Source organism: Lynx rufus, unplaced genomic scaffold (genome assembly GCF_022079265.1).
Source record: "Lynx rufus isolate CCGP_SWC_20201006 ecotype Redwood Valley unplaced genomic scaffold, mLynRuf1.p SCAF_6, whole genome shotgun sequence".
Classification (NCBI taxonomy): domain Eukaryota; kingdom Metazoa; phylum Chordata; class Mammalia; order Carnivora; family Felidae; genus Lynx; species Lynx rufus.
In genome coordinates this window covers 47,157,555-47,179,982 of record NW_025814878.1, presented here as the reverse complement: position 1 = coordinate 47,179,982, position 22,428 = coordinate 47,157,555, and the positions used below count along the sequence as shown (strand labels likewise).

The window sequence follows — 22,428 nt, the reverse complement described above, 5'->3', positions numbered from 1 at the left end:
AACATCTGTGTATTACAAATGAAAGATGGAAGCTTGACACTCCGTGTGCTGTGCTCATCAGCACCCTGTGTATTAATACAATCACTGCCAGTGCTTGAACAGCTTATAAGGCATTCCAAGTGCAACTGTTTGTAGGTATCCTAAACCTCAGGCGTACATGTATATTGGAATGAGTTTAAAACTTGGTCTCTTTTGGGGCGCCTGGGTGGCTCAATCAGTTAAGCATCCGACTTCGGCTCAGGTCATAATCTCATGGTTCACAAGTTCAAGCCCCGTGTCGGGCTCTGTGCTGACAGCTCAGAGCCTGCAGCCTGCTTCAGAGTCTGTCTCTCTCTCTCTGCCCCTTCCCTGCTCATGGTCTGTCTTTCTCTCTCGAAAATAAAATTTAAAAAACTTGCTCTTTCCTAGTGGAAGCAGCAGAAAAATGGGTTGTTTCCATGGGGTTTGGTTCTCACCTGATAGGCCAGTATTTGGGCTGCCTGAATTTTCTGAGTGATGCGTTTTAGGGCTTTACCCATTGAGAGGTAGCCAGTATCATAATATCCAGACCCTAGGAATGTATCTATGGAAGAGATGTGGGAGAGTGGAAGAGCTTAGTTCTCTAGACCCAATTCTGGAAAGACATGATGAGGATACTTCCTGATAGATGGACCAGAGCTGCCAACCCCACTGCCAACCTCTCTAACCCCAGAGACATGTGTGGAGATGGAAGCATAGATAAGGACTTCCCCTCCCTGTCCCATATCTCCTTCACACCGTTACCAAGCCCTTACCCTCAATGCTGAAAATGGAGGAATGAAAGACCTCACACCACTCCTTGCTGCAAGGCTCTGATGTACTATCATGGGCAGAATAGACACTCTGCAGTCTAGTGCTCAGCCAACATCACCCCCACCAAGGAAAAGCTGAAATACTGTCCATATGGCTGCCCAGGGGAAACTGACTGGCCCATGCCATCACTTTGTCCTCACTTCCTGGTTCAGTAGAATGAATTCCCACTTTTGCAAAACTGAAGATGGCATGCTACTGCTTTCAGACTGAAGTGACGTGAGATTCAGAGACATCAGGTAACTTATGTCCATCCAGCCCTAATATATACCTGATGTCATGCCAGCCTGATATGAGCGGATACACTGGTGACCAATGACTTCCAAGACAATCTACTATGTGATACACCTGGGGCAGGGAATGCCCAGATTAGGGCTGTCTATCACTTACTGGAGAAAACGAGTTTTCTGGAGTCCAGAAACAGGGAGCAGAAAGGGACTTCTTAGGATGCCCAGGCATTAGCTCTACCTTTTTCTCTTGGGTGAGGATGTAGTTCAAGGAAACTGATTTTGGCCCAAGGCCAACACAGCATGACAGGTTGTGAATGAAAGGATTATAATTATAGATTGTGTAAGTTCCTTCTAAATAGCTATAAAAGTTCCAAGTATAAAAGGCTCTGGTATAGAAAAAAAAAAATAAGATTCAATCTGGCAATACTCTACTGGGCAGTGTTCCCAGCATTGCACATCTATCTGTCTTTAGGGATTTTAGAGTCATCAATTACCCAGCCTCACCTAGACCCTGGCCAGAGTTAATATCCCTGTTTTGAAAGCTCTTCACTTCCAATTTTGTTTCAGTTTTTGTTTCTACCAGGCTGTTGGGTAGGACTAGACATCAGAAAGAATTCTTGCTGAGCAGAGACTTTTAAACTGCATTTAGTAGAGTGCAAGGTTGCACAGAAATTCCTCTGGGGACGTTACACAATAGGTGAGGGGAGTCTGGGCAGAAGAGGCTCTACGTCCTGCCCCCACTACAGCCTTTAAATGAGCCCAGTTGTGCATGCCTAGAGCACAGGCATGCAATTACATGCTGAGAGTGTGGCCCTCAGATTCAAGAAATCACTTATACTGCCAGCTCCCAGGACACACACCAGTGCACAGCATGTCTAGGGGAAAGAGGAATACATTAAATGCTACGAGGGGATGCAGTCAGCAAAATCCAGAATGTAGGAAACTCTTATTAAACACATATAACTAGCTTTTTCAAAAAAGAAAACACAAGGTGATAGAAAGAGGTAGAGGGCATTTATACATTAAAAGGGATTTGAGACATACCAATCAATTGCAATGCGTGAAACTTGGTTGGATCCTGCTTCCAAAAACAAAACACAACAAAACAAAAATAAAAAAAACAAAACTCAAAAATCAGCTAGAAAAAAAAAATATACAAGGCAAATAATGACATCACAGAGTGATTAGTAGGTGATTTACTATTAATTTTTTAGGTATGGTAATGTGAAACTAGGTTTAAAATAGTCCTTAACTTTCTGAGATATATACTAAAGCATTTAAAGATGAACTGATATGGTATGAATTAGTTTCAAAATAAAGTAGGTTTGGGACAAATGTGGGTAGGAGTTTACATAAAACAAGATTAGATGAGAGTTATCATTGAAGCCGGGTGAGGATACATGGGGGGAATTTTATATAATCTCTTTACTTTTGCTTGACATTTTCCATAAGTGGTTAAAAAGGTTATGACCATCATAAATGGCATAGCTGAGTAGGTTTATTTTTTCATTTTTTTCTTTCTCTTTTTGCCAATATTTATAAATTTATACCATCTTTGTGTTGACCATGTAAAATACTCTAAATTTTTCAAGAAGTAAGGTGTGATGAAGTGTTAACAAAAAAGATATTTGCCTACCTATCTGTATGATTGTGTCAGTTTCAATCATTATGATTTTTAAGGTCACTTATTGACCTGTGTTGGAATTCTGTCATTGTCCTTTTTACCTTTTTACTCATTTAACCTCCCACATTCTGGGTGTTTTTCCCAAGTTCATCTTCTTTATCACTGAACAACAGAAAGACTGATAGAGTGTAAGTATATATACAATATATATACTAGAGAGATGATATATATATATATATCTATGAATGGATGGATAGATATTGTTCATTCCATACATCATCTATATGTAGAGAAATCTTTCTACCTAAAGATACGAATGATACATAGTTTGCAGCGACAAGTTGCTTTTGCTACTTCCATTATTGATTTGCTTCTGTAATCATGGTTTTTACTTTACTGCATTTTATTTTTATCCCTCTATTTTAATAGTCACCATGTCTTCTCTATAACGCAGCTTTCTAAGTTTTTCTTCTTTCATTCAATAAATCTATTTCAGGTAGCTGATTTTCTTCCCAGCAAATCTTTATTCTTCTTCCTTCTTTTGCAAATGTCACAGGATTTGTTCTTTTCTGTTTAGTCATTCTGAGCTTCGGTAGTCTTTGTCTTGAGAAATTAGGCCCCAAACCCCTGCTGAGCATCTGTTTGAATGTAGAGAGACTTCTTGGGTCCAGAGTGAGAGGGTAGACTGGATAAACAGACTGAAGCCTGCCAATATCTGGAGCCAGAGGCTAAGCTGGTGCCATGCTAGTTCCCACTCCTGCCTTGTAAGTATGGGTTAATGCAGAGAAGCCTAGCCATAGACAGGACTTCATAATAAAACTGAATGAATGGGAAAGCAGTCAGCAGAGGCTGTCACCACCGTGAGAAGTACCACAGCAGAGTGTCGATGCTTTTGCTGGATAACACGATGCTCGCAGAAGATTGAACAATTTAAACTTATCTATTTATTTACGTTACAAGGGTAGAATCTGAAGAATACTGAATAATTGAATTGAATCTGAATAATGAAGTAAACAAGCAAAGAAAAGTATCTAAACCGCTTAACTGAACTCAGGCTCTGGGATTCCTGCAAGAGGGCAAAGGAAAGAGCAACTCCAGAACTTATGTGTGCCTCAGCTAAAGCATGAATTTTAAGGCTGCTTTGATAGCCACCAATTTATAAAAATAAACATACCAAAGTGAGAAACTTCCAGGGAGTTGAGCTTCTCCAACATTAGCTTCATGACAAGTTCATCTGGAATGCTTTGACCACCGAGCAGCATTGATTGCAACTAAGAACATGCACAGATAGCACATATTAGAATATATTTGTGATACAGAGCTTTTTTAAACAAAAATTCTAATAACTTTGAAACTTAGATTTACCATAACTCCTGATTCAGTTTCACTGGCAATCTGTTCTTCCAAAATTGGTAAAGCTAAAATATGAATTCAAAATGTTAGCACAAACTGATATTAGAATTGCCAAATTAAGAAACACATTTGTGTTTATTTTTAAGTTTATTTTGAGAGAGAACATGTACATGAGTGGGGGAGAAGGAGAGAGAGAGAGAGAGAGAGAGAGAGAGAATCCCAGGGAGGCTCCCTGCTGTCCATGCCAGCCTCCAACTCACGAACTCTGAGATCATGACCCCAACTGAAACCAAGAGTTGGACACTTAACCAACTGAGCCACCAGGCACCCCATATTTGTGTCTTTTATAACTGGTAACAAAGATTAATTTTGTTAATTAAAGATTAGTTAAATATTTGTATATCACTTTAAGAGTTTACAAAACACATTTACATACGTTATGTCATTTAAGCCTATCCAAAGCATGAGGCAGCAGAAAGTATTCCACAGAGAACTTGTCTCTGCCCCCGGATAGCTAAAGGATCTTGAGGAAGCTAACTTCTTAAATACTTTGGGCCTTGCATGCTTATGCCCTGTATCATATGCAAGAGAATATGAGGATGAAATAACATTGTGTATATGACAGTGATTTGGAAATTATAAAGTGTTACTCAAAAGAATACACTAGTATTATTAGTCCATTCCCTTTTTTTATGTCAAACCCTTTATTTTATGTTCTCTTTTTTTCTTTTTAAGTTTTTGTTTAAACTCTGTTTAGTTACCATACAGTGCAATACTGGTTTCAGTAGAATTCAGTGATTCATCATTTACCTACAACACCCAGTGCTCATCGTAATAGTCCAGATAATTTTATAACCACAGAGTTATATCTAGAACCCATTAATTTTGCACTCTGATTATATGAAAGGAAAGAATGCCATCAAGAAATGTAAAAATAGATAAGCACTGATTAGAAAAAGGGGGCCTGAGGTTAGAATTCCAATGATTTGTTTCCTTTTTAAGAGGAAATATTCCATCCCTTGTGGAAGACATCCTGGGACAGAAATGACAGGGGCATGACCTAGGGAAGGACTCAGAAATTATGTTCCCAGCTGCTAGTAATCAATGGATTGTGCTGTACTAGATTGCAATTTCATTAACAGCACATAGAATCCTCATTTCATACCATTCTTGCCAAAAATGATTATAAGAACTTTAAAGATTCCTTGTCAGTTTCATAGGTGAATATGAATCAGTGTTATTTTAATTAGCATTTCTTTGAATAAAATGGAGTTAAACTCTTTTTTCTTATATTTGTCTATTTTTATTTCTACTTAATTTTTTTTTTAACATTTATTTATTTTTGAGACAGAGAGAGACTGAGCATGAACGGGGGAGGGTCAGAGAGAGGGAGACACAGAATCTGAAACAGGCTCCGGGCTCTGAGCTGTCAGCACAGGGGCCCGATGCGGGGCTCGAACTCACAGACCGCGAGATCGTGACCTGAGCTGAAGTCGGCGGTCAACCGACTGAGCCACCCAGGCGCCCCAATTTTTATTTCTACTTAAAAAAAAAAAGTTTATTTTGAGAGAGAGAGCATGAGTATGCGGAGAGGCAGAGAAAGAGGGAGAGAGAGAAAATCCTAAGCAGGCTCCATGCTGTCAGCATGAAGCCCAAAGAAGGGCTTTATCCCACGAATTGTGAGATCATGACCTGAGCTGAAATCAAGAGTTGGGACGCTTAACCAGCATGCCACCCAGGTGCCCCTATTTCTACTTTTATGAATTGCTATTCATTCTTCTGCTTATTTTTCTATTAGGACATATAGAGCTGTATTGATTAAAAGAATATTTTATATAAAGATGTCAGTCCTCATTTTATATACTGCAAAGAATGCAAAACAAAATAAAAAATAAAATTTATCATCAAAAATATTAAGTCTTGAAACATGCTCCCAAGAGCAGCTGTGAGCGTTCCTTCTCTTCCCATCTTCCATAGGGAGACACTTAAAACACACATGTCCCCAGCAGGTCTAAATGAGAAAATTAGAGAATTGGAGGCAGAAGAATGGAGTCAAAGACATTTCATAAACCATCCTAAAGTCTATGAACAAAACTAGGACTAACAGAAAGGCAAAATATGTCTGATGCTATGAAGATTATGAAGATGATATTCACTGGGTTCATAGTGACGTGTGATAAAGCAATTATGGCAAAATGTTAATAACAGAATCTAGATAGTACAATTCTTTACCTTTTTATGCATATTTGAAAGTTTTATAATAAAATATTGGGGGGGGAGGTAAAATTTACCTTCTACACGAATACATTTCCATGCTTGTGTTATCTGACGGGCTAAGGTTGTCTTCCCAACCCCCTAAAAAAGAAAGATGTTATTTAAAACCCAAAAGAACAGTCATTTGCCAGAGAAACAGATATTCACATTTAAAAGATTATATTCATGGTTACAATACATAAATATTATCAAGTAAATTTTTTGTCGACAAAAAAAAATGAACAGCAGACCTTAGATATTTATAGCATAATTTTTCTCTATAAGAGTCACATTTGCCACATTTTATGAAATGATTTAAATAACATTTTTAAATTAAGAAAATATCCCTGAAACCAGGAAGCTGTACCATTATGGCATTACAGGTACTGTCCTCTTTTGATTATCAAATTTTGTAATTTTGAATACATATCATGATTCTACTGAAACCCATCACTTTATTTCCTTTCTAAAGTTTATAACTATGAATGTTTTGACAGACTTCCATTTAGTAACTTCCAAGAGCAAAAAATTCCTTCTTAATGGACGTCTTTGAAAAGTGTCTCTTTTAAAGATAAAAGATCACTTTAATGAAGTAACATTTGTACCTGACTGCTCTTACTGTTGACTCTTAAAACTCTATTATATGTTAAGAAACATAATGAAAATTACTGGAACTATTTCTTGGTACCTGTCCCAGGGTCTACATAAAATTAAATCAAGGATGGGATCCAGCCTTTGGTCTCTGCTATTCTGGGGAGCCTCTTTAATTAACCAGCTCAGTTTCTCTAATGGTAACTACCAACTAGCTCAATGGCTAAAAATACCTCTCATCTAGAGGTCTTTACTAGAAATGCCTAGAAAGGCAGGCTATCTTATGACAGCCATTTTTGGTTTCTTTTTATTTTGTGGAAAGATAATATATAGGTCTGCTGATGCACTTTGAGTAAAGGTGAGGCACATTGCCTCTCAGTAGCTTCAGATATTAATGGGAGAGGCTCCCCGTTTGACTCCATAGTGTCTTGCCTTCAAATACCCAGAGAGTCTCACAACAAATTCCACAGAAAATTTTATATGTCAATTGTGTCTAAAATAACCTGGATCACAGACTACTAACAATTTTCATGGTGCAGTGTTTTGATTAATTTCTTCATAATATAAAAACAAAGATAAGTACAATGTCAGTTCCTTTCCAATTATAAGTGCACAAGAGAAGAGAAAGCTATGAAATTACCACGAATATTATATTAGTTTTTAAGTCATACAACTAAAGTCTAACACTCAAAGAAGTCATCATACGATGTAGTTTTCATTCTTGTATGGTAACATAATATTATGATTTTTAAAATAAAAAAATATTAAATAATAAGTTACAAGAGATAACTTACTGGTTTCCCAAATATAACAAAGCAAACAGGTTTAGACAGCAAAAAGTTATATTCAGCTTCATCTTCATTAAATATATCTGCAAAAGGATACTCTTCTGTATTCTCTTCAGAATTCATAATATAAAATACTACAATAAGAAAAAATAAGATTTTTAGTGACTAATTCAGTTGGAAAAGGCAGGCAGGTTAGGGAAAATGAGAATATCCTGAGAATTTACTTAGCCCCAAAGCCATTCCACACCACTAAACACAAGGATTTTTCCCATACTGACAAAAAAATTAAACTCATCTATTAAAACAGTAATAAGCTTAGTTTGAGACGAAAAGCAAAATCTAGTTATACATTGTACAAGACAGCTAAAACAAAATGTTTCAGAGAGATTAAATTAAGGGAAAAATACATACATGCAAACATACACATATTTGTGTGTATTCAATTAAAGATCAAATTACATATGCTATACACATATATATATATTATGCAGTTACACACACATATGTGTGTGTGTGTGTGTGTGTGTGTACATGTGTAGGGACTACTAATGGGTCTAACAGAAATCCAAATCCAATACGTAGAACTGAAAAAAAAAAAAAAGAACATATATATAACAATATTTATAAGATGTAGCTAAAGTAGTATTTAGAAGCATTAAATACATTAGAGCCAAAGAAAGTCTGAAAAGTACATGAAATAAGCTCACCACTTTTAAGATGTTAGGGGGAAAAAAAACCCCAAGAAAAATAGAAAAATATATTTTAAAAGTTAATAAAATAGAAAACATATAGAGAGAGGGTCACCAGAGCTAAACAGCGGTATTTTGAAAAAATGTAAAAATAGAAAACTTCTGTCAAGATTGTTCAAGTAAAGAAAACAGATGGCACAATTAAACAATATTAGACATTAGGTTTTTAGAAGTATGGTTTCTTATATCTCCAAACAGATTTGTCTATTTTTGTTGTTGTTTATTTCTAACTTTCGTTAATCAGAGTATGTTCTTTGATTTCAATTTTTCAACTTTTTGAAATTTGTTGAGGCTTGCCTCGTGGCCTAGTGCATGGTAGTTTTTTTTTTTTTTTAATGTTTATTTATTTTTGAGAGACAGAACATGAGCGGGAGAGGGGCAGATAAAGAGGGAGACACAGAATCTAAAGCAGGCTCCAGGCTCTGAGCTGAAGGCACAGAGCCCGATGAGGGGCTTGAACCCACGAACCGTGAGTTCATGACCTGAACCAAAGTCGGACGCTTAACCGACTAAGCCACCCAGGCACGCCAAGTGCATGGTAGCTTTTTAAAAAGTTCCCTGATTCCTTGAGAAGGATATGTGATTTATGTCTGATGCAGTGTGCTTTAAATGGACTACAGAATAACAATGCTGCAGATATAATATAGATAATGCGAGGATACCACAAACAAGGTTATCCTGAATAAACTGATATTATTTCTTTTTTTTTTTTTAATTTTTTTTTCAACATTTATTTATTTTTTTTGGGACAGAGAGAGACAGAGCATGAACGGGGGAGGGGCAGAGAGAGTGGGAGACACAGAATCGGAAACAGGCTCCAGGCTCTGAGCCATCAGCCCAAAGCCTGACGCGGGGCTCGAACCCACGGACCGCGAGATCGTGACCTGGCTGAAGTCGGACGCTTAACCGACTGCGCCACCCAGGCGCCCCTAAACTGATATTATTTCTAAGAATTGATAAATTCCTAGAAAAATCAACTTCTCAAGAAAAAAAAAGAGGAAACCTAAGTGGTTCTATAACCATAAGGAAACAGAGTCAGTAACTAAAAATCTTCCCACAAAAAGTGTCATTGGAGGAAAGTGGGTGGCAGGACCAGAAGGTGGGGCTTAGTGTGTTTCTCTTAGGGAGGCCTCTGCCCTGCCAGGGTCTTTACAGAGGCCCTGGGCCCCAATTTCATAGTTTATTTTGACCAAAGACTTTATGAGGAGGTGGAGAGCCACCTCTGTTCTGTCAGTTTTTGCTCAGGAAGGGAATGGGGGTAGCCAAAGTCTCCTTGGCTTCTTTGGTTTGAAAATAAATTGTGTCTTTGGGGAAAAAATAAAAGAAACCAGATGGTTTTTTGAAGAACTCCGGACGTACAATCTTCCAGATACTCTTTCGGAGAAAAGATAAAGTGGAGACTTCTAACATTAGTTTACGTATCTCACATAACCTTTACCTAAACGAGAGAGAGTGTGAGAAAGCAAAATTATGTACCAATTTCATTCATGAACAAGATTTTAAAAATCCTAATCAAAACATTAGCTAACTGAATCCAGCAATATATGAACAAGGTAATAACATCATGACCAAGTTGGGCTTTCCCCAGGAACTCAAGGTTGTTGAGAAATTAATTTATCATATTAAAACAAAAGAGAAAAACTACACGATCATCTTAATAGATGTAGAAAAAGTGTAACACAATTCAACACCCTTTAATGATTAATAAAAATCTCTTAGCAACTAGGAAAAGAGGGGAATTTCTTTAATCTGATAAAAGGTATTAACAAAAGACAAATATATTTAATGACTAAATATTAAAAATGTTCTTTTCAGGGGTGCCTGGGTTGGTTAAGAATCTGACTCTTGGTTTCAGCTCAGGTCATGATCATAATCTCGTGGTTTTGTGGGTTCGAGCCCCACGTTGGGCTCTGTGCTTGATTGATAGTGTGGAGCCTGTTTGGGATTCTCTCTCTTTGCCCCTCTCCCACTTGCACTGTCTCTGTCTCTCTCAAAATACAAATTAGAAAACTTTAAAAAAATGTTCTTTTCAGGTAATAACAAGACAAAGAAAGAAAACTGTAATTATTCCCAGTTGATATGATTGTCTACATGAGAAACAAACATATCACAGATAAATTTTGAGAATTAGCCTGATAACCCAATTTGCTGGATTCAAAATTATACAAAATTCAGTTGCATTTCCCTTTTTTTAATATTTGTTTTTTAATTTTTGAGAGAGCGTGAGCAGGGGAGGGGAAAGAGAGAGATGGACAGAGTATTAAAAGTGGGCTCTGCACTGACAGCAGTGAGCCCAAAGCAGGGCTTGAACTCATGAACCGCTAGATCATGACCTGAGCCAAAGCTGGATGCTCAACCAACTGAGCCATCCAGGTGCCCCCAGTTGCATTTCTATACACCATTATACACCACGACTTGCTAGAAAATGTAACTGAAGATAAAAAAAGACTTATTTTTGCAGCAAAATAATAAAGTAACCAGGATTAAATATTATAAAACCTATACAAACTCTTTACGGAAAAATGACAAAATCTTATGAAATGACTTTAATGAGCAGAGTTCAAAAATGGAACCAGCGGTCTGAAATGCTGTTCATGAAACAATAAAAAGTGGATTATGGGGCCTATATGCTTCCAGGTAAAGGGATATGATTATATTTCTCTGTGGAATTTAAGACTATTCAAATGGACTTAATATACCAATATTATTTTATAGTGTCATTATGAAAAAAAAGACATAATAAGAATTATTACCAGTATACTAAAAAGATTGAGAAGAAAACCTCATGACAAAAGAACTAAAATTTCAAGCTTTTTTTAGTACCAAAAAAACAAGTAATGCTACTATAAAATCTAATTATAAAGGAGAAAATGCATCTAAACCTTTTATAGAGGTGGTGCATTTATTAAAGAGTCTCTTTTAAGTACACTAAAACCAGGGCCCTAAGGCCTGGGGTGGGGACATTTAGGTGGATATCTGAGTACTTCGAACCCTAAGATTTATGTGTGTGAGGCAGGAAGCTAGGCATGAGTGAGTGACAGGAAGATGGACCTTAGACGTCCTGATGAAGATGCCCAACGGACAACCGCCTGGGGACCACCCCATTCCACCCATCTAAGGTCACAACATCCCAGCAGAGGAAGAATTGAGTTTGTTGTGCTTGTTGCACTTGTGCAGACAGCACCCTGTTGTCATTTGGTGTATGCCTCTAGAATAGAAATAATGTTGTTTTCTACCTAGTGCAGGCATTTTGAATATGTCTTGGGAAAGGGTATGTGCAGTTGGCTAATTATTATATAATCCAGGCCTGTTACCCAAATGTTGCCACCTTAGGACCCACTAAAAAAAAATTGATATAAGCCTACACCCTGGGGTTTCTGGGGCCTTTGTCTCTCTTGACTGGCCCGCTCCTCCCTTGGAGTGTACTTGAGTAAAACTTTGCTCTGCTTTACTTTCCCTTTGCTGTCCTGTAATTCTTTATTGTGGCAGCAAAAAGAACTCAGGCTTCTTCCCTTTTCCATCTAACACTCAGTAGCACCTGGAATGCCTTGCACTGACAGAAGTAGCTCCTCCCTCATCTCTGGAAGGATAGCAGCCTCTCCATGCATCACCTGAGGCAGACACTTCAGAAAACAATGCTTGCCCTCCACAAGATCTGCTTCAACTTCCTCATAGCTTTTAGACCAGTAACTGGGGTCAAGCATCAGCCCAGCCTGGCTGTGGAGGCAGTGGTACAGGAAGAAAGGTATTGTGCACCTAAAGAATTGGAGGGCCTGGCTATGATGTACCAACAGGAATCAGGAGAACATGCCTACAAAAGGATCTTGAGGATGCTGAGTGGGGGAATGGAGACTAGATGAGAGTTTATTGATACGTGGGCTCTCTCCCATGACTCAAGGTGTTAACATCCTGACTAGGACACCTGGGGTGGGTCCTAATTCACTGCTGGTAAGGTTCCTTGAAGCTTGGAAAAGAACAACAGCCTGTAGTAAATGTGGTAGAAATGCTGGAACTGCCTTGGTAGAATATAGAGTAGTGTGTCAAAGGCTCGAGAAGGTGACATGTTAAATGGATTTCACATATGAGGCTAGAGAACTGATAAGCCAACTCTGCTTGTTGGGATGGCCAAGGGACACTCCCCTCATTAAGGCTATAAGGAATGAACTAGTAAGGGGCACTAGTATCCTTAATAAGCTCAGTGGTGGGGCGCCTGGGTGGCTCAGTCGGTTAAGTGTCCGACTTCGGCTCCGGTCATGATCTCACGGTCCGTGAGTTCGAGCCCCGCATCAGGCTCTGTGCTGACAGCTCAGAGCCTGGAGCCTGTTTCAGATTCTGTGTCTCCCTCTCTCTGACCCTCCCCCGTTCATGCTCTGTCTCTCTCTGTCTCAAAAATAAATAAATGTTAAAAAAAGATTTAAAAAAAAAAATAAGCTCAGTGGTGAAGCTTATTAAGGATAGGTAGGGGAAAGGCTGCTACGATACTGGGGTTCCATGTTTCAGTGGGGATGACAGGGTCTTGAAGAGCAGAGGCCAGATGGCAGCACTTAACCATCAGAAACAAAGTAGGTGTAATTACTACAATAGGCAGGAAGTCCAGAATGGCAACAAGCAAGATCCACAGAAATCTATGGCAATGGTGAATAAACCATGGAATTTCTAGGGGGTGAAATGGATGAGCAGTGAACGAAAATGTTTATTAACTTACTTTTCTAAAAATGACAAAGGGCAAGTGAATCAAAGGCTGATGTCAGCAACCACAGTGGAAAATCATGATCCTTGCCTAGTTCTTAGCTCCAGAGCCCATTTATTGAAGGGGAGGCGAGGAGTCCTCGAGAATAGACCCTACAACACCGTAACAAGTATTTACAATAGGGATTCCCCAATTCTTCCTTCTCCAAGGGAACGTACAACCATTAACTGGGGAAATACACAGTGTGGAAATGGGACTATCCTCCTCTTTCAGAGCCTACAGGACATAGGGTCTGAGCTGACACCAACACCAGCAGATACAAAATGCCATCATGGCCTCCTGCTGGTGTGAAAGCAAATGGAGAACCAGTAATAAATGGAGTCTTGGCTCAAGTCTGTCTTACAGTGCAGGATCTGTAGGATCACCTCGTGGTTCTTTTCCTGGTCCCTGACTATGTGATGGGGATTGCAGCTGGCAAAATCTTCCCAGTCGTTCCCTGCCTGTGGAGTAAGCACCACTGTGGTAGAAAAGCCAAGTGGAAGCTCATGAAATAAATAGTAAGTCATTCCAAATGAAATGGAAAGGTGTTACCCAAAACTATCTAAAAGATAGCCCTGCTTAATTCTCCAGTGTGATTTTTTAGAAAAACCAGATAGATCATGACAGATGATGGGGGACTACTGAAAACTTAACCAAGTGATAGACCCACTCGTAATTGTGCAGATGCGATCTTTACTAGTCAGACACAGCTTCTTGTCCTTGGTATGCAGCTACTCATCTGGCAAATGTGTTGTGTTTTTTTTTAAATCCCTCTCAGCAAAGAAGATTAGAAACAGTTTGTATTCACTTAGAACAGTCAGCAAGGAACATTCAGGCTTGCCCCAGGACTCTCCTGCTCTTTTAACAGCTATAGTACAAAGGGGTCTTTTTGATCCCTTGTTGATATATTATCAATATTGATAATATCAGAGCCTGTGAGCAGGAAGTGGCAAGTGTTCTGGATGGCTTCATAAGACACATGAGCAGCAGAAAGTGGAAGATAAATCTACAAACATTTAAAGCCCTGTTACTTTGGTGAGGTTTTAAAAGACCAGTGGTCTGGGACATTCCGAGATGTTCTCTCCAAGGTAGAGGACAAGTTTACTATACCTTTTACCTTCTACCTCTAAAAAAAAAAAAAAGAGGTGCAGTATTTTATAAGTCTCTTTAGTTTTTGGAGACAGCCTGTAGCATACTTGGGAATACTGTTCTGATCCATATAATGGGTGACTTGGAGAGCTGTCAGTTTTGAGCGAACCTCAGAGCAACAGAGAGCTCTGTAGCAGTTTTAGTCTATGGTACCAGAGGCCTGCTTCTTGGGCCATATACCTGGCCAGATCCCATGATGCTAGAGGGAGACACCTATAGTAGGTGAGAATACTTTTGGAGTCTTAGGAAAGCCACAACAGAAACCTCTCGGTGTAGATCATTGCTGTCTGCAGCAGAGAACCACTCCCCATTCAAAACGCCGCTCCTGGCAATGCTCTGGGCTCTGGGAGAGAATGAATGCCTGGCCATGGGACATCAAGTGACTATGCAACTGGAAGTGCCCATCATGAACTGGGTACATTAGATCTAGTCCTAAAGTTGGGCAGGCACAGGGGTAATCCACTGAATGATAAAAATGCAACGCTGGGATCAGGTCCAAGCACATCTGGAGGGTACAAATAAGTTTCATAAATAAGCAGCCCAGACACCATGTCATCTATCTTTTGCTTATCAATGTCTCTTTTTCAGCTCAGACATCATAAGGAATTCCCTAGGAACTTAAAAAAAGTCATGGATGAATCATGATATATTGGTGCAAACTGTAAATGGAATGCTTCCAGACTTTAATGCCACTCAGAGGCAGCCCTGAAAGATGATGATTAAGGGAAATCCTCCTTGTGGGCAGAGTTTTAGGCAGTGTTCCTAGGTCCTCAGTTTGGAGGACAGTATTGAATGGCTTGGTCAAAGGCCTGGGAGGAGCAAGACTGAAAGATAAGAGAAAAAGAGTTCTGGGGAAGAGGCATGAGAATGGACCTATGAGAAGGGCATAGCAAACACACTCTATGGCAAGCCCTACCAAGTCACACCCTGTGTGACCCCATTCCCTAAGAGAAGATGGATTCTGTGACTTGCTTCTAAATCTAGCAAAGGTATTAGACATACCATTCCTGTGATTACATTGTACTATGTAAGATCCTATTTTAGCACACTGGAGAGACTTCCTGGTTGGCTCTGAATTAAGTTGCCATGATGTGAAAGCACTGCTGGCAAAGAACAGTGGGTGGCCTCCAGTCATGGAGAGAGCCCCTGGACAACAGCCAGGAAGAAAAGAAACAACCACAAAGAGATGAATTTTGCCAACAATTTAAATGAGCTCAGAAGCAGATTCTTCCCTAGTCGAGTCTCCAGATGAAAATGCCGCGCAGCCAACATCTTGACCACAGCTCTGGGAGACCCTCAGTGGAGAAACCAGCTAAGCTACGCCTGGACTCCTGAACATGGAAACTATGAGATAATATATGTATGTGTTTTAAACTGCTAAATTTGTGGTAATTTTGTTATACCACATAGTAAAAAAATACAAGTGGACAAAAATATGTGGATTTTTGAGTCTCACAAAGCAGGTTGATTTTCCAGTAAACACTAGCCAGTCTTTATCCTTGGTCACCTCAATGCTTCCAAAATGGGCTCATAAATGGAGGAGGCATGGTGGTAGGGATGGAGGTGATGGAGGCCATTGCATAGGTTCAATGACGCATCTCCCTCTCAACAGGCTGATTTAGTTAATTCTATCACTAAGCATCTCACCTGTGTGTTACAGAGACTGAGGCTAAGCCCTCAAAATGGTATATCCATTCAGTGACAAACTGATTACATGGAATTCCTTCACCTTGGAGAATACAGCAGGTGACATGTGTCCCTGTATGGGTGTGCTTTTCCTACCCACAATGCCTTGGCCAGCACTACTATCTAAGGGTTTGGAGTGTGTCTCATTTATCATGAGATCCCATATAATATTGCCTTGGATCAAAAGACCCTCTTTTTAGTAAAGGAGGTATGATAAGAAGGATCCACTGATTATACCACATACCTCTTCATCCAGAAGCTACCGGTCTGACAGAATGTTGGAATGGCCTCTTAAAGGTACAATGAAAATGCCAGTTTGAGATTGTGTGGGATTGAGACACTACCATCCCTCTCAGTGATTGGCATGAGGAATTTGTACCATCCTTGCTCATGACTTCAGGCTCTGCTGGACTGGAGGTCCTGGTTTTGATTGAGGGGAGAGAGATGCTTCTATCAGGAGACCCCTTTAGGTGGGTTTCGCTAAACCTAAAACTGCTGCCTGGTCCTCTGTGGCTCCACATGCCCATAAGGAGTTACTGCACTGGCAGGTGAGGACAGGGTTGCTTCTACTGCTTGGAGCAGGAGATGTATGTCTTGAACTCAGGGGATTCTCTGAGACTCCTCTTGTAATTGTAGCAAGCCCGATCTGACAAAGACATGGTAACAAGAGGCTTACAGCCCTCAGGGATGAAGGCTGGTTACCCTACTGGGAAAACAAGTGAGCTCAGCAGAAGTGCTGGCCAAGGGTAAGAGAAATCTAGAATGGGTGGTAGAGGAGGCAAGTGATGAATTATCAATTTCAGACCTCGGATTAATTGCAGTAGTGGATTCTATAGCTTGTCCCACTAATCATCTTTTGGTGAGTCCTTTTCTTTCAGAAATTGAGACCAACCACCATCGAGAAGAATCACTGAGGGGATGGTGTGAACTTAATGTGGGTGGGGGGGGGGGGGAGAGTGGAAATGACTAGTGCAAACAAGTATATCTCATTGGAACGTAGCAGATGCTATTAGTGCCCATGACCACTTGACATGTAACTTTTCCATGAATGGTCAGTCTGACTTCCAACTTCTAGCATGTGTGGCTCTTTGCCTAAGGAATGTTTCCAGCTGCCATACCTAGTCTGCCTGAGCACAGGCAGACCACAAGTTCCAGGAAATTAATGTTCCGCCATAGCAGGCCTCAGCCAATAACTGATGGGAGGTAGTGAATAAATGCCCCAGCTCCTTTGCCCTTAAGAGGGAATTACTCTGAGATAAATATCTCAGTATTCCGCAGTGAATTCAGCCCACAGAGAAATTTGCTTGATAATATTCCTTTTATCAGCTTCCTTCTGTTCCCTGATGTTTCCTGGGATTACTTCCTATATGAACCACTTGCCCTCGAATTTTTGTCTCAGGATGTGCTTCTAGGTGAACCAAACTAAGACAAGGTTCAAATGAAGAGCAATATTACAGTATAATATAATAATTGAAAACTAAATATTGGAAACCAGAATTCTACACATATTTTAAGAGTTGTTATCCTAAATAAAAACATAGTGCAGATATTTAACTCATATTCAGAAGAATTGGTTTTCACTATGAAAAAAACACAACTAAATATTCTTCCCAGTTGAAAGATCCAAGTCAATGTAAAATGCCAGAACTGACATGGCCATCTTTCTAGTTCTTAATAAAATAGGACCAAACTATGAAAGAAAATTAAAATACTAAATAATTAAACATTTATTTTTTTTAATTTGGTAATTTCTCAATTTTAAATTTACAACATGATCTCTAACATCTCATTGTTATGTAATATAATCTCTAATATCACATTATGTTATAGGTTTATACTATAATTCAATAGAATGTTTACAAGTTCCCTCACCTTTTAAGCCGTTGAGAAACTCTCCAAGTGGGTTGTGGGGTTTACAGGGGGCCCATCTCCTGAGAAACCTACCACTTCTACTTAGGCGATGTCTTATACTCTCATAGTAGGTGCTCAGTAAATATTTGTGGAATGTCATCAGTGGTTGGAAGGGAAAATTGTTTTAAAAAGTAATTTACTGAGAAACCCCGAAGTTTAGTTTTGTAGGAAAAGGAACTGGCCTGGGGTCCCCGCAGGAGGTAAGGTTCCATTCAATAGACACAAAACGCGTCGGGGAGGGGGACTACGACCCCTACTTACCTGGGCACAGAGGAGTCCCCAGGAGCCCACAGGACCCCACCTGCCGGTCCGCAGCCGCCTCTGTTATCGCTGTGTCGGTGCAGCGGTTGCCTAGGGAACCCCTGGCGGGGCTTCGCGCAGTGCCTCTTGGGGGACCGGGTCTTGTAGGTGGAGCTGTAGTTTATTGATTTTTTAAAATAATTTTACTTATTCACTTTTTCACTTAACTTTGTCTTTTTAATACATTCCTTTTGACAAATATAAAATGAATGATGATTAGAGAGGGCATGTACATTGCCCACTTGGGTTCACACATATCAAATGGAAGAGGCCTTATTTTAACCCAGAACTGCCGGTCTCAAAGTCGGTGCCACACCACACTGCACTAAACATTGCACGACAGTCCGTTTGTAGAATTTACAAAATCTCCAACTTTCGGTGATTTTTTTAAAAAGGTGATTTAAAAAAAATTCCTTGAACCACACAGCTTTCAGACAGCATGGATTTTGTTGACTCTCCTAAGGGTTAATACAGATAAAGAGACGCAAGGGGAAAAACACCGGCACACAGCGAAGGGCTATCAGATATATTTCCAGGAAAATAAAGGCAGAGGTAGGCAGAAAAAAAGAGACCAACTTCGAATGGATCTATCTACGACTCAGAGAACCGATTCAAAAGAAGCAATCCAGTCGCAAACCCTACTCCTTTTCCAAAGAGGACTAGATGAAGCGCGAGCCCAGACTAACCTGTTCACTTTTTCTCCGCCCACTTTTTCTCCCGCCCGCACCAAACATGGCGCCCTTCGCTTCCTCCCTAAGCAACGCGCAGGTTCTACGCGACCTCTCTACGGTATATCCTCCAGCTCCGCCCCCGACGTGCCTGGGGCGGGACTTGCCCGGAGGTGGGGATCCGGGATCCGGAAACACCTGAGCTATTCCCGGTCTTGTTTGTTTAGTGCACAAGGGGCGTATTTTCCGTCTGGATCTGATGTCCAGGGTGTGAGGTGTCTTCTCTCCCGGCCTCCTGGAGCAGCCTGGAGGTTGCCGCACTCTGGGCCGCGGCCTGGTGCCCTGTCGTGAGGGCCCCCATTTCTTCCGACCATGCCCGCGGCCGCTGCCCCCATCATAAGCTCCGTCCAGAAGCTGGTTCTGTACGAGACCAGAGCTGTGAGTTCCCTGCGCGGCGGGGCGCGGCGGGGCGCGCGAGGGAGGACGGTGACAACATCTTCCTAAGTCCCTAATCCCAGCCGTGGGCATGTGTCTGAGGGGGCTTCGCCTTGTTATCGCACCCAGGGCACTGCTGCTTTTGCTTTTACATGTTTCCATTTAAAAGCCACAGTTGAAATACACTGGAAACAGGTGCTTGTGGGTGTATGTCAGAAACTGTTCATAAAGTTCTGAACGAGTATGGATTCTTTCCAACTTTCAGAGTCTGTTCTGTAGTTCGCTACTTACAGTACAGACAAGGGTATGAAAAAATATTTTTGACCTTTGAATGAGTAATTTGTGTGTTTTCCGATTCCATGGCATACCAATTACTATACTGTTAATTACGTACGCTTTTATTGCTAAAATATTTGGTTCTCTTTATTTGAAAGGAAAGGAAAACTTGTTTTGCTTGAAGACTGGTTTGTTTGGGTAACATTATTTTGCTTTTTCACTTGACTTTTTTGCACTTTTTGTTTCATTACTTCATATGGCCGTGTAAATAGTTACTATAGAATAAGATCAGTTTTTGTGTTTAGATTACTGGGTCCCTAAGATTTACAGAATAGTGTTTATAGGAGCACATTGTCATTTGTGTGGTTGGAAAATAAAGTACAACTTTTTGAATTGGGGTAACAGTAATGTTAGAGTCTGTGTTTAAAATTACACTTCGTAGTAATAAGATTGCTTATGCTGGAAGCCTGCCTGTATGCTGTAGAGTGTTTCATAGGGCACATTCAATGGAACCTGGGTTGTCTTCCATTGATAAAGTAGGTACTTAACAGTTTCTCGATTATAACCTGGTTCTAATATCAGGTCTGCCTCAGGTCACAATTAATGGAGAAGTATTGTTGAACCTAAGTTAATTTTGTTGGCAACTTCATTTGATTAGATCCACGCCAGAAGAGGAAATTATCAAACATCTGTAGCTATCTTGAGTTGTTCTCTGAGGAGAGTCATACAGAAGTATCATTTTGACATTGAAACAAAACCTTCTGCTTTCTGTACAATGTGCTGGTAAATGTCCCTGGTTAGAAACATAAATACTACACTCAAAACACAGAAACTTCAGCCCATTAATCAGCAGAGCATTCATTAGGACTGGCTGAGATGTTAGTATTATTTTCAAAGCATAACTCAGGGCTCTTTTGCTCACAAACCTTCAGTAGCTCCCATTCTGAGGAGAGTAAACACTTTATCCTTTAGTTTGGCATTGAAAGCTATATGTGATTTGTCATCATTCTGTATGTATGATTTTATGTCTAATTTAATATCAATTCAACAAATATTTATTGAGGATTAACACTGTGCCTTTATGTGCCTTATTCTGCGGTAAATCTGTATTGCTTTCAGTTCCTTATACCTACCTAGTGTCTTTTCTGCAGCTCTTTCCTAGTAAAGTCCCACCCCTTCTTGTCCTGTCATAACCTGTTGGTCCTCACAGCACACATGGTGATACAGTGCCTTGTAAACAGTAGGCTTCCATTAGATACACTTGAGAGTGTCTAATATAAAGAGATACGTATTCCAGAACTTGGTTGTGACCCCACTCAGTCATCTAAGCAATGCAAACTAACTCCAGCCAGCTTAGAGATAAAAAGTGAGTTTATCAGAAGGATGCTGGAGGAGCCACTGCCTGGAATCACTGGAAGAGGCTAACTCCTCAGCTTCTGGAAAGGCAGGAATAGGAGAGCAGTATTAGAGAACCCACTCAGGGTGTTGCTGAGGACATACCATAGGCATTAGGAGAAGGAACATGATTGGCTCAGCTATGATTGGGAATCTGCCCCTTGGTGGGCAAATCATCGTGGCCAGGATGGGGTCTGGCAGTAATGACTTTTGTTTTCAGGAATGGTTGGGCCAAGGCAACCACCCTGAGAAATGTCTGCTGAATTTAATTTTTGAATCTCAGTTTCCTCATCAGTGAAGTATGTGATTCTTCTTTTTTATATTTGGATTTAAAGATTTAAGCAGAGGGGCACCTGGGTGGCTCAGTCGGTTAAGCGGCCGACTTCGGCTCAGGTCATGATCTCGCGGTCCGTGAGTTTGAGCCCCACATCGGGCTCTGTGCTGACAGCTCAGAGCCTGGAGCCTGTTTCAGATTCTGTGTCTCCCTCTCTCTGACCCTCTCCCGTTCATGCTCTGTCTCTCTCTGTCTCAAAAATAAATAAACGTTAAAAAAAATTTTTTTAATAAAAAAATAATGATTTAAGCAGAAAGATTTATTTCAGTAATAAGTTCAAAGTTTAAGGGACATAAATAACTCAGAAAAAAAGCATAAAATTGCCGGTAAGTAAAGAGATCCTAGGAAGTAAAAGGAAAAAAAACCCAACTGTAGCGGGTTGTGTTAATGAGAATAATAGAGCTAATGCTTATGGAACACTTCTATGCCAGCCACTGGTCGCAAAGCACTCCACATTTATTTTGCTATTTAATCCTCATAAAACCTCCAAGAAGTAAATCTTGTTACTACTACTATTACTACTATTGTTCAGTGAAGAAAAGAATGAGGCAGAGAAGATCAATAGTGCTACTGAGAGTGTGGTCTGACAATTGGTGCCCAGCATAGATAGTTTGTAACTGGACTGGGAGGGATTACATATAGAAACAGAGAGTCAGTGATTAGAAACTTTTATAGCTATTTGACAGAGTAATTGTATATCTGATGAATCAGTTAATTTAGAACATGGGTTTGTGGTTTGTGTGTCTTTGGGTTTGTGTTTTTTTGTTTGTTTTTTTAGCTTGTTATGGAAAATTTGAGCAAATACAAAATAAACAGAATAGTAAACACCCACATATCCACACCACATATCCACACTCACATATCCATCACCAGCTCCTGAATTACCTTTATTAGCTATAACTTGTTCCACTCCCCACCTACCACTTACTGTTTTATAAGGTTCTTTTTTTTATTTAAATAAGTTGAAATGCACAAATCTAAACGATAGAATTTGATTGTTATTATTTTTTTAATTTAAATTCAAGTTAGTTACATATATTATAGTATTGGTTTCAGGATTAGAATTTGGTGGTTCATTACGTACATATAACACCCAGTGCCCATCCCAACAAGTGCCCTCCTTAATGCC

The 22,428-nt window shown here is 39.9% G+C and overlaps 2 protein-coding genes across 5 annotated transcripts in view; one reads left to right on the top strand and one right to left on the bottom strand.

Annotated features, from left to right (window-relative positions):
* Positions 1-18,405, bottom strand: part of AK9 (adenylate kinase 9) — a 135,873-nt gene extending 117,468 nt beyond the window's left edge. Inside the window, exons 1-5 of the mRNA XM_047102688.1 lie at positions 18,153-18,405; positions 7,674-7,801; positions 6,327-6,390; positions 4,048-4,100; positions 3,857-3,953 (exon numbers count right to left, since the gene is read on the bottom strand). Of these exons, the coding sequence (XP_046958644.1) occupies positions 3,857-3,953; positions 4,048-4,100; positions 6,327-6,390; positions 7,674-7,790 (331 nt within the window). The 5' untranslated portion in view covers positions 7,791-7,801; positions 18,153-18,405. The remainder of the gene's footprint in view (positions 1-3,856; positions 3,954-4,047; positions 4,101-6,326; positions 6,391-7,673; positions 7,802-18,152) is intronic.
* Positions 18,406-19,042: 637 nt separating this feature from the next.
* Positions 19,043-22,428, top strand: part of FIG4 (FIG4 phosphoinositide 5-phosphatase) — a 134,124-nt gene continuing 130,738 nt past the window's right edge. For 3 of the 4 annotated variants that reach the window (XM_047101315.1, XM_047101314.1, XM_047101317.1), the window contains exon 1: positions 19,043-19,297. In XM_047101315.1, coding sequence (XP_046957271.1) covers positions 19,232-19,297 — 66 coding nt within the window. In that variant the 5' untranslated portion in view covers positions 19,043-19,231. The remainder of the gene's footprint in view (positions 19,298-22,428) is intronic. The other variant, XM_047101313.1, reaches the window with a different exon arrangement.